This window comes from Saccopteryx leptura, chromosome 6 (assembly GCF_036850995.1).
Source record: "Saccopteryx leptura isolate mSacLep1 chromosome 6, mSacLep1_pri_phased_curated, whole genome shotgun sequence".
In the NCBI taxonomy this organism is placed as follows: domain Eukaryota; kingdom Metazoa; phylum Chordata; class Mammalia; order Chiroptera; family Emballonuridae; genus Saccopteryx; species Saccopteryx leptura.
This window is the reverse complement of record NC_089508.1, coordinates 11,498,648-11,510,942: the sequence shown is the minus strand read 5'-3', so window position 1 is coordinate 11,510,942 and position 12,295 is coordinate 11,498,648. Positions and strand designations below refer to the sequence as shown.

The 12,295-nt window shown below is 60.9% G+C and overlaps 1 protein-coding gene across 2 annotated transcripts in view; it reads right to left on the bottom strand.

Moving 5' to 3' along the window:
• Positions 1–12,295, bottom strand: part of ITPK1 (inositol-tetrakisphosphate 1-kinase) — a 164,987-nt gene that overhangs the window by 10,143 nt on the left and 142,549 nt on the right. For both annotated transcript variants that reach the window (XM_066341650.1, XM_066341651.1), the window contains 4 exons: positions 10,856–10,954; positions 10,463–10,503; positions 6,931–7,096; positions 1,167–1,234 (listed from right to left, as the gene is read on the bottom strand). In XM_066341650.1, the coding sequence (XP_066197747.1) occupies positions 1,167–1,234; positions 6,931–7,096; positions 10,463–10,503; positions 10,856–10,954 (374 nt within the window). The remainder of the gene's footprint in view (positions 1–1,166; positions 1,235–6,930; positions 7,097–10,462; positions 10,504–10,855; positions 10,955–12,295) is intronic.

Below are 12,295 nucleotides of genomic sequence, written 5' to 3'. Positions count from 1 at the left end.
TCCACGCCTGTGCTGTCCACCCTCAGAGGAACCAGAAACAAACCGGAAAGGGGCAGGCGGCCTGGGCCGGGGCAGGAGCTGGCGAGGCAAGCAGAGGCCGACACCTGACAGGGATGGAGGGGTGGAGCCCGGGCGGGGGCTGCTCTGGACCTTGTTGGTGGGCCAGCCCAGGACAGGGAAGGGGACACAGGCAGGTCCTCCTAGAACAGCGGGACAGCTATGATTCAGGGGAGCAGCCCACGCAGCAGAGGGCTCCCAGTTCAGAGGAAGTGGCTACAGAGCCTTCTAGCTCCATGAGCTTGGAGGGACAGCAGAGGGTGGCCCCAGGGCAATTTCTAACTGCTTCGCGGTCTCTCCTGAGATAAAAAGTCCTAAATTCTTGGAAGACCCGACCTGGGGTGAATCGCGGCTCTGCCCCTGAGGGGGCAGCTGGGAGCTTGGAGGAGTCGGTGGCCTGGCGGAGCACAGCCCCGCCCTGCCCCGCCCCACCCTACCCCGCCCCTGGAGGCCAGTCTGGGGCCTGGCTGCAGCGCTGCAGGACACAGCCTTCTCTGACCAGCAGCCCGAGCCCGCCACCCACGGAACCAGCCGGCACCCACAGAAGTAACAATGGGCTCTTAGCACCCACGGAAGTCGCATGGACAAGGAAAATAAAAGGAGATAAGGAACGACTGGACTTTGGGTGATGGGAATGCAGCATAATCAAATGTCAAAATAACCTAGAGATGTTTCCTCTGAACATATGTGCCCTGATTTATCAACGTCATCCCATTAAAATTAATTAAAAATAAAATCTCACCTGGGTTGTGACAAGGCAAAAAAAAAGGAGATAAGGAGAGGGCACTGCCGCCCACCCCTTTTTAAAAATCAGTGAAAATTGGGTAACCAAATTCCCACTGACCGGGGGGATTTTCTCATGCAGGGAGAAGTTAGAAACCTTCCATCTGGAGGAACCTAGCGCCAGGCGGGCACGGGCGTGAAGGTCACTAGCACGGAGGCCTGAAGCCAGCCAGCAAGAGGGGCCTCGGGATCCTACTCGGGCCCCTAGCAAGGAGGAGGGTCCCTCCCACCCGGCTCCATTGGAGAGCTCAGCCCGGGGCCCCCAGCCAAGAGCAGGCCCACACCAGGCTGGCACCAGGCCGCCACGGCGGGAGGTATGTACACACCTCGGTCAGGACTGATGACGACTCCGGCTTGGACACGTTGTGGCTGTTGAAGAAGATGGACTCGCGGTCTGAAAAAGCAAACACAGGAAGAAGCCAGTGAGAAGCTCAAAGCAGGGATGGAGACTCCACTGCCCGACACGAGGGGGCAGCACCACCCCAGCCACGAGAAATGGTGGCCGCAACAGCGTTCAGGCTCAGCGTCTGGCAGCAGCCAGCTGGGGTCCCAGCGAGCCAGGCACCCCTTTACCCCAAGGAGACACTATACCACGGACACACACATCCCTATTCAGGGCTCCTGTTTCAAGCATCTCTTCCCACACAAAAACGACTGGCCTAACGAGCCCCACTCGGCTGCTGTCAGCCAGGATCAGGACTGGCCTTCCCCAGCCCGAGGCCCCGTTCCCACAGTGGGTCGTGTGTTTCACAGCCAGAGCATCAGAAAGGGGGCCGGGCGTGTGCAGCTGCTCTGACTCGAGCAGGTCCGGACGGGGGACACACCTGAGTGTCAAACGCCTGGGGTGAGGAGGTCCAGGAACGCCATCCAACCCAGCCTTCCCAGTCCTCCCGGTCGCTGCCCACGGAACTCCTTTTCCTGGGGCACTTGAGACACGGCCAGGCTGCCACTGGGCACGTGAGTGTTTAAAATACAAAGGGTGCAGCTGTTTCCCAACAACTTAGGGAAAGACAGGAAGTCCGAACACGGACTTCCATAGAGACATTCGAGAGGCACACAGTTCTGCCTGGCCCTGGAAGCTGGCACAGCCCGACACACCCCCCACCTCCTACCGGCCACAACCCCCGATCTATGCCCACTTCCACTGCATCCCATGCCCCTCACTCTCACGGGGCACCCAGACAGGCAGACCGACCCCCAGGGTAATGGGAGCGATGAAGTCGGCTCATTCGTCCCCGGAGAGGGAAGGAAGGTCGGCTGGTCGGGCAGAAACATGGTCCTGAGCACACAGAAGAGCAGGCGTATGAATACAGGAATCACACACCCACGAGCCTAGCTCGGGCCAGGTTCTGGAAAAGGCTGCCTGTCGCTTCCCCTGAATGACCCCCAAGCACGGCATGGGCCCCGAGGCCCCGTGTGGCCCCTGGGCCCAGGACACTTGGCTGATCCCTGGGACCCAGGCCCCTCAACGCAGGTCAGGCAGGATGAGCTCCCATGCGCACCAGGGCCCAGGCGAAGGGGCCCCGGCTCTGTCTGCCAACGACCCCACAGCTCCAGGACCACGCAATGCGACAGTCATGCACGAGGACGTGATCTGGGCGGAGGCCACGCAGGCAGGCGCTGAGATGTACCTGGCGTCCTTCCCGCTAGCGAGGCACACAGGCCCCCTGCCGCCCCGGTGTGCCCGACAGTCCTCCCGCCGCTCCGACCAGAGCCTGTCCCGACCGGGGGTATGAGAGACGGTCCTGGGGAGGAGCCTGGGGAAAACAGACACCCTGCAGGGCTTGTGCCAACGGCTGCGCCCGTCTCCACTCCTAAGCACCGGCAGCCAAGAAGGGTGAGCCTTGGGGATAGGGAGCCCCCGGGGCCAGAGGCTGGGCCGGGCTGAGCCGTCTGGCCACCTGCAGGCAGTGCCCACCTTCTTACCCTGCACCCCAGCCTGGCCCAGCCCCCCTGAGCTCAGGGCACCTCCCACCCACGCCCTGGGTGTCCACGGGCAGTAAGCAGGATGGCAGAGCAGGCCTGGGGGGCACCCAGGGCAGGTGGACACAAGTGGAAGCAGGCTGGAAAGCCTGCAGGAGCCACAAGGACACCACGGGGCCTGGCTGCACCACAGTGGGCACTCAGAGGGGCCTACTCAGCGCCCTTGACTGGACAGACCCTGTCACCCAACCGCTTCTGGTGGCGTGAAAATTAACCCAGAGCGTGGCTTATTTTGAAAGGGACACACGTCTCCTCCTGGCTAACTCTGACCTGGGGACCTGGCCAGAGGACTGCTCGTTGCTGGGCGGGGGCGGCCCTCTGCGCAGACCTTCCCCATGGTCCTCGAGTGCTCTGAAGGGTGGGCCTGCGCAGGGGCCACAGGGGCCGGGGGTGTCGGGAAGCTAACTTTGGGGACTGTGAGAAGCCGAGACAGGTCAGAAGGGGTAGGAGTGACCCCTGGGCCAGTTTCTTGAGTAGCTTCAGGGTACCCAGTCCCTCTAGAGGTGCACCTGGCCAGGCCTTGCACGCTGATCGCAAAACACCTTGGATTTGGGGAGCCCCAACAAATAGTCTACGTTCCTGGACTATTCCGGGGACAAAGAGCCCTGGTGAAGGGCCCTCACACCTCCCTGCAGGGGAGGGAGGGCAAGGAGAGGAACAGACGTGTTTTTGTCCCCGATTTACAGATGAAAACAACAGGCTCAAAATGAGAAGAGTAAATGACGAGACCAGCCCCCACACGCCCAGGACCCCACTGGGGCGGCCGCGGCTGCAGCCCGGCTTTCCTCAGCTGCTTCTGCTTCATCTTCATGTCTCTCTGGGGGCGGGGGGGCTGTCACAGAGCTGCCCAGGTCTTGTTCCAGTTCCCATACACTGTCACCTCTGTGTCCCTTCACCCAGTGACGGCCTGGCACCCACTCATCTGATGCCACACTTAACCCTTTTCTTTCCTTCCTGGTGTGTGGTTTCTCCCACCAAAATATAAGTGTGTGAGAGCAAGAGTGTGGCTGACTGTTGGCCCCTTGCCTGTCTGGGGCTGGGTACACAGCAAGTTCAAGGAAATACGGCCTCCAGCAGACCTCAGAGGCTCTAGATGAGAGACCAGCAAACTACAGACTGTGAGCCAAATCTGGATGGCTACCTGCGTTTGTAAATAAAGTTTTATGGGAACACAGCCATGTCCATTCATTTACATAGTGGCTACAGTGGTAGCATTAGACCACTATGATGGAGCTGGAAGTATTTGCTATCTGGCCTTTTGCAGAAAGAACGCTGCTGACCCACCTCTATATGTTAAGTGGCACCATTATTTTATGTACCTCCCCTCAAGGGAAGAAGGCCCAGGATGGCGAGTATAATCGAGGCGCTGTGTCCGCAGACTAAAAGAAAGGAGATAAGCCCACTGCACAGAGGAGGAGCAGGGAACACGCCTTTCTGCCCCTGGCGCTGGGTGGAGAGAGGGAGTGGTCTCCCCGGGACTGCGAACCACAGGCAGAGAACGGGAGTGTTCCTGGTGGCTGGCACAGGCTAACGTCAACGCCCTGCATAGGAACCTGACTTCAGTTTCAACTGACGCAACTTGCAAGATGCCACTGGCTGTTGGACACACCTGACTTCAGAGATGTGAAAATATGAAAACCAAAGTGCACCTGAGAGTCTGGAGCAGGGCATGTGTGGAGGGAAGCACAGTGTCCCCTACATCCCACGTCCTGGAGAACTCTGCTCAAGTTACTCCCAGCTACTGGCGTCACAGGGAGACCTGGGGCCACACATGGGGCAACCTGGCCAGAGAGCAGGGGTGAGGGCTGGAAGGAGCCCAGAGCCCGAGCCCCCCCTCAGCCAGTGGAAGGGCCACCATCAGGCTGAGCTGCTCATCCGGAAAGAGAGCAGGCATGTGAAGAGAACAGAGCCTGGCCCTGGCCGGTTGAGTCAGTACTAGCGTGCCAGCCCCATGTGTAGAAGTCCCAGGTTCAATTCCCAGTCAGGGCACATAAGAGAAGCAACCATCTGCTTCTCCACCCTCCCCCCATTCTCTCTCTTCCCCTCCTGCAGCCATGGCTTGACTGGAGCGAGTTGGCTCAAGGTGCTGAGGATGGCTCCATGGCCTCTGCCTTGGGCACTAAGAGCTCAGTTGCTGGGCAACAGAGCATCGCCCCCTCGTGGGTTTGCTAGGCAGATCCCGGTCAAGACATATGCAACAGTCTGTCTCTGCCTCCCCACCTCTCACTGAAAACAAAAAAGAACAGAGCCCACGCCAGCTTCCGGGCGATGCCCTGAGGACAGTGGACATGGAATCAGCTTTGGGGACGGGTGCTGGACATGCTAGACGGTGTGCTGCTAGCCTCAGCGTGATAAACGTTTCTCCATCAGCTTAGCGTGGTTATCGGCTCACTCATCCGGCCCCGTCTGCATTTTACAGCACACTGGCAACCAGAATTGGCCACAGGAAGACACACGGGCGTGGAGCCCTCGTCCCCTACCCAGGACACGGAGCCTGCGCTCCTCCGGACACTGGCCCAGCACCGTGCAACCAGCAGAAAAAGGGGGAACATTTTCTCTGTGGAAAGAATGGAAATAGTGGGAAATTTCTCTAACAGATAGAGTGATTTTATTAAAAAAGAAAAAGAAGACTATATAACTACTCTTAATACATTTTCCAAAGATTTAAAGCACGTTTTTTTTTTAAATAAAGAAAATAATAAAGAGGGTTAAAAAATCCCAGCCCCTTCAGATCCTGTTTGTAGGAACACACCTGCCAGCACACAGTGACACACAAAAGGACCCCTGTGGATACCTGTCCGGCCACCCCCAGGTCACCCATCCCAGTGGGTGGGGGCTGGGACCAGGGTGAGGACAGCGATGTCCTGGAGCCCGGGCCTGGCTGGGAAGGCCACTTACACTCGGAAGGGAAGTGAGAAGAAACATTTCCAAAGTGCCGCTGTCTGTGTTGTGTTAATGGGAAGGAGCGGAAGGGAAGACGGGCACAGCTGAGCTCCACTCAGGAGAGTGGCCTGAAGCCACCGGAGCGGGCTCGGAAGGCAGACCCAGCAGAGGGACTTGGGAAGACCCATCTGTCTGCTCAGACGGAGATAACACAGCCTGGGTGTCCCACAGTGTGATGGCGGTCCCTGGCACAGCCCAGCGCGCAGCACGCTCTGAGTGCTCGAGCCAACCACACCATGGCGACTGACGTCCTCCCCGCGGCCTCCGGGAGCCGCGCTTGTTCCACAGGTGCCGCTCTGTCCCAGAGGTCCCACCCGCCTTGGAGATGCCTTCAGCCCCACTTAGGACACTCTTTTGAGCGGCCCCAATACCAGCAAAACCCTTATCTCGTGTCAGGGTGTGAGCTGGCCATGCGTCAGCGCTGTCAGGTGGGCCGCTGTGGGCAGCTGCAGAAAAGCCGAGCTTGTGGAGCCCCAGCCTCCTTAGAAGACCTCTCAGACTCCCCAAATGATGGCAGCACCTTGCAAATGCCACTGCCACGTGACAGCTGAGCGGCACTTAAGACCATCAGCCACTGAGCCAAAACCACCAGCGATTCGGTCCTCACACTGTGAGGGGGCACCGGGCACCCCGGCCCGTGCAGGCCTGCCTGCCTGAGGTGCCGCCGCCAGGAGCGTGGGCCCTGCGTGCTGGCCTCCAACGGGACGCGCGTGCACCTCGGCAGCGGCACAACAGCCAGGAACTCGGTGTCTCCCCACTTGGAACAGGAGACGGGATAAAACAGTCAGTGGTCTGGCCCTCAAAACACAAGGGCCCCTCCCTCCCTGCCTTCCCCGACGGGCAGTCCTTCATTCCAGCAGGTCCCTCCTGAGTCTCACTGCACGGGGTCCCCGGAAGCAACTTGGGTCCATAACCCTTTCAGGGGCTTCCTGGAGTTTACAATGATTCAGATGGATGGAACCCGGATGGTGAGCTGCTGGGACAGAAGCTGTCCACTGCTTTTCCAAGATCTCGTAATCTGCTGTACACGATTCGCTCAAACATCCCATCCCCTCCAAGACAACACAGGGGTGGGGGTTAGTGCTCAAGGACAGACGGCTGCTGCTGTGTCCAGGCCGGGCCCTTGAGCTCAGGGCAGAGTGAGGAGGCGTTAGGTCTGGTTACCTGATATGCCCGCGGAGAAGTTCTTCAGCGAGGGCCTCTGGACCACGGTGTAGGACTCGCCGACCACAAACACCTTGTACAGGACGGCGTTGTGGTTGATGAAATTCTGGACCACACAGGGCGGCTGGACGGCACTCAGGCCCTCCTGGTTGAACACGATGGCCATCTGGGGAGACAGGGGCCCAGGGCTGCGTCAGCACACCACCTCTCCCTCCAGCCCGGACACAGCAGTGCGTCCCCTGCCACTGTCCCCGAGGCCTACCCATGGCGTGACGACTCGCTAGGAAGAATCTCAGGCCAGGGTGAGTGGAGTGGGACCCCTCCTGTGGGGGGCGGGACCCCCTGCACCATCAGGGCCACCACTTAGGGCCGAGCTGGCCGTTCCGCGTGGTCCCCTGGTCACACTGCAGGCCAGGAGGGACCGCTGGCTGTGGGCTACTCGACCCTGTGACATTCTTACAGGACCCTCCACAAAAGCCGGGGGGGGGGGCAGAAAACAGAAGACTGGAACAGCTGGGCGGCCTGAGCGATGACAAGGGCTGACAGTCACCGCACACGACACGCCTGTTCCAGCCACAGCGTGAGTCCGCTGGTGTCGTCCTCCCTCGCGCTCCAAGGGGGGCACTGTGATGGTACCCCTTTCACAGATGAGGAAACAGCCACCGCAGAAGCTCAGTGGAGCCTGGAGTGCGACTGGGTCTGCCACACACAGCCTCACCCTCTCAGACTGAGTCACACCAGCGCTTAAGACACGGGGACGTGCTGCTCCCAGCCCGACCTCTGAGGACAAAGGTCTCCAGTGGGAGGGCTGGGTGCAGAATAGAGGGAGGGAGGACGGAGGGAGGGAGGGAGGGAGGAAGGGAGGGAGGGAGGATGGAGGGAGGATGGAGGGAGGGAGGGAGGGAGGAAGGGAGGAAAGAGGGAGGACGGAGGGAGGGAGGGAGGGAGGGAGGATGGAGGGAGGGAGGGAGGGAGGACGGAGGGAGGGAGGGAGGGAGGGAGGATGGAGGGAGGATGGAGGGAGGGAGGGAGGGAGGAAGGGAGGAAAGAGGGAGGACGGAGGGAGGGAGGGAGGGAGGGAGGATGGAGGGAGGGAGGGAGGGAGGACGGAGGGAGGGAGGGAGGGAGGGAGGATGGAGGGAGGGAGGAAAGAGGGAGGACGGAGGGAGGGAGGGAGGGAGGGAGGGAGGATGGAGGGACAGCTAGCTAGAGAAAACCGCTCTGCTTTGGCTGAGACAGGGTCTGCCCAGGGTCCCCCCGAGCCAGCCCACAGCTCTGGGCTGCAGCGAATCCCTCAGCCCAGGAGCACGGGAAGGAGCCGCCAGGGGCGGGAGGCTGCTGGGAGGGGTCACAGCCGGCAGCTGGCTGTCCACCCTGCTGCTGTCCCTCACATAAAGCGTGACGGGACGGGGCAGAGGTAGAGATCCAGGCCGCAGGGGGAACGAAACGTGTGTGCCCTGCAGTGACTGTCTCCTCGGCCTCCCGATGAGAGTAAGAGACGGGAGGAGGGCCAGTCGTGGGTTCAAGTCCCCGCCCGCCCTCGCTGCAGATGTGCGGGCACGGACTCGCCCTGTTCAAGCTCCACTTTCCTCACTTATCTGGTACCTGAACCCTCCGTGGGGCAGGTTCAGGGTGGGGGTGCTTTGGGCTTTGGCTCAGTGGATTAAAAATGAACAAGCGAAGGCCCTGGCAGGTTAACTCGGTGGGTAAGAGCATCTTCCTGAAATGCCAAGGTGGTAGGTATGACCCCCGGTCGAAGCAACCAGCAAATGCACAACTAAGTTGAGTAAAAAAACGAATGCTTCCCTCTCCCTCTCTCTCTCTCTCAAATCAATCAATCAATAAAAATGAGAGAGGGCATGTCCACTGTGGGACAAACCAGTTCGCACACCTTGGCTTAAAAACAAAACACAAAGCCAAATGCACCCACCCGGGCAGAGGCTCCTCCGGAGGCTGACAGTCCGCACCAGGGGCTCCTCACTGCTCCCCACAAGCTCCAGGCGTCCCTGCTCAGGTGAGGAGTCTGCTCCCTCGACCCCTAGGCTCACGCTGTGAGGAGCACCCCACTAACGAGGTGGCGCCCCTCTAATGCTAAGAACCTCCCAGAAAACACCTCAAGATCCTCCACTGGGGGGAGAGGAGCCCCTCCCAGAAACAGCACCCGTGCGGTGGAGCGGGGTACTAGAGGCACACATATAGACTGGAGGCCAGGCTCGGAACTGCTGGGCTCAGGGTGACCGGCACTGGCCCCATGCCCGAGGGTCGAAAATAACCCGCTGCCCGGGGCGGGGCGGGGCGGGGCAGGGGGCTCAGAGGACCTGGTCCAGAACCACTGCCCTTTCTGCACTGGCCCAGCAGGTGTATTGAACACTTCCTGTGCCAGGCCACACGCAGCAACACCCTCACCCTTCACAACCACCGTCACGTCCCCAGTTACAAGTGTGGGACAGACAGGGAGGCCGGGTGACCTGTCAGAGTCACACAGCAGCAGTGAAATGCCTGGCCCCAGCTCTGTGTGAGGGCAGCGTGGGCTCTGGGGACACAAGCTGGCTGCCCCGAAGCCTTCCTGCTCCCTCCCGGGGCCTGGCACGGAGCCCAGGCAGGCCCAGACGGGGAAGGCTCCACGAGGGCTCCCAACCTGAGGAGACAGCTGACCTTTGCAGCAGGCCACGACTTCCTGCCCCCCCGTTCCTTCCCACGAGCAGAGGTGCCCTTGGCCCCGCGGCCCCCGTCATGGCACGCACCACAGCACAGCGACAAGGTCTGTCTGCAGATGTTTCCCCATAAGCACATGCCGGGGGAAAGGGCACGGCTGCCGGGGTCACCCTTGTTTGGTCATCAAGTCCTGGGGAGCATTTCTGCGGCTGGGGCTGCCAGACTCAGGCTGCCCCCAAAGGCCTTCTCTGTGGCCCCAATGTCCCCTGCCCGGTGCACCCTCCCATGTGCCTCGCAGGCCGGGCCCCTGCGGGTATAAAACACAAGGGGCTGTGGAGGGCTAAGGGCCAGTCCCGGGCGTGGCTGCTGAGGGCGGTGAGCACAGCCTGGCTGTCCGCTCCTGTCCCCAGAGGGCCCCTCATGTGCCCGCTGCACCACGCCTCACTGCGCCGCCTGCCTCAGGGACCCGGTCTCCACACCGGGTCGGGTCGGCACCCGAGGCGGGGTCGGGAACGACCGCTGGGCGAATAAAGGACAGATGAGTGGGTGCAGGTAGGGTGCCCCCCCCACATTTAGCAGGACCGGCCGTTCCTTGCTTCTCGGCGCGCAGCCCGGGGCCGGCACAGACCAGGCACCCAGGGAGTGAGGACACTGATGGGCCGAAGGACGGAAAGCCGGGGCAGTCCGACTGGAGTGTGACCCGCACGGGCTCCGTGGGCGCCGGCGCACCCACCCTGGCCTTGGGGACAAGGACAGGCACAGGGGCGAGGCTGGAGACAGAAGACAAAGCCACCAGAAGCAGGACAGGGAGTGGGGGCAGCACACAGACTCCCGCGGGGCCCAGGGAGACTGTCCAGTCGTCAAACCCTCCACTCACCTCATGAGAGTTGGTGCCATGAGCCACTCTGGTTTTGCAAACTGTGGGGGGGGGGGGGGAGAAAAGCAGAGAGATCAGTGAGGTCCTTCATCCACAAAGCCCGATCAGGCAGGTGCAGGGCGGGTCTCAACACTGCTGTGGCCCCTGGGGGCGGGGCGGGGCGGGACAGGTGGGCTGGGGGAGACTCGCTGACTCAACAGAAGCCAGCACCTGCACTGTGGTGGTCTGGACCACTGCTGCCAGCCAGGAGAGCACCTTCTGTCCCCACCGCCTGAGGACCCAAGGCCTTTATCCACCACCCCAGGGTTCAGGCCAGGGGGCCACAGACAACCCCTCGGGTCCACGGCCGCCCGCCCACCCGCCCACCCGCGGAGCCCCTGATGCGGTACACACTGAATGGGAACGCCAGGCCGTTCTTCTCCAGGAGCCGCAGGGTGTCGTCCCCGCACAGGCTCGTCAGCTCCATGAAGGGCGGCGAGCAGATCCTGTCATCTGCGGACAGAGGAGACACCGAGTCAGCCGCCTGCCCGCTAGCCACCCGGGGCCCGCTCCCTGGGGCAGACCCGCCTCCCCAGGGGCCGCCTTCAACCCCCCTGCTCTCCTAACTGGACGTCTTAGACGCCAGTCATGCGGGAACGCACACACGTGCACAGAACAGCACATTTTAAATTACCTATTCTAATGACACGTCTATAATTATAAAGCCAGTATATACCTGTACAACAAACAGGTCAAAGAAAAGTAAAAACCACACACATTCCCCCCGCCTCCTTAGCCTTAATTCCGGCAGCACACATTAATTACACCCGGAGCTTTACAACAAGAACCCTGTTGCACACAAACCCTGCGTTTCCACTCAATAACCGACGAACATTTTTCTGGCTCATTAAAGATTTTCCCCAGCACATGCTGTATCGGCTTAACGATAATCCCAGGACCGAGGCTGCTCCCCAGCTCCGAGCACGTGTCTAGCTCTGTGCTCAGGCTGCTCTGCAGGCCTCACCTCTGAGGTCTGCAGACTAAGCCCTGAGGAGGAAGCCGAGGCTGGGAGATTCAAGGGCGTGCCCGAGGCTGCGTGGCCAAGCCGCCCTCACCCTCTCACCACCTAACGGGACGGCCTGGCTTCCTAACTAACTCCTCTCCAGGCCGCCCACCCACTGGTGGGCTTCTCCTGCCCGCCCAGCCCAGCAACCCTTCCAGGCCTTCCTTCTCACCACGGACTCCCGGGCTCTGCTGAGCCCCCTTTCAGGAGCGCCCACCTCCTCCGCTGCCCACCCACTGCTTTTCTGGAAAGCTCTGGAGGCTGAGCCGGCCCTGGCCATCAGGACACCCCTCAGTGCCAGGCTCTGAGGGCAAATCTGTGGCCTCGTCGGTGTATTCTGACTCTGTCACTGACTGTGAAACTACACTGCTGGTTTATTATTAGGACTGCTCGTCTAGTCCCCTTCCCCATCAGACCACCAGCTCCTCAGGAGGTGAGACGACCCTGTGCTTCTGGGCACAGGGACCAGGACAAGCTGAGCATTAGTGGGGTGGGGTGGGCCCCCCTCAAACTTGGAAACCAAACCAAAGTAAACAAAGCAACACAGCTAGTCTCCGACAGCTCTCAGCTACTTGGAGAGGAGGTCAGTACATTAACCCAAGGCAAGGTCCAGCCTCACAGAGCTCATAAACACAAAGGCCAAGAATCACACGGGCGCATTCAAGGTATCTAAATGCCCCTCCCCCTGAGGGGCCCCAGGAGGGTGGTCTGGAGCCGATGCTGGCCGAGCCCTGGCTCACGCTCCCAGGCCCTCCACACTGAGCACTCACTGGTCCTCCAAGTGCTGGGCG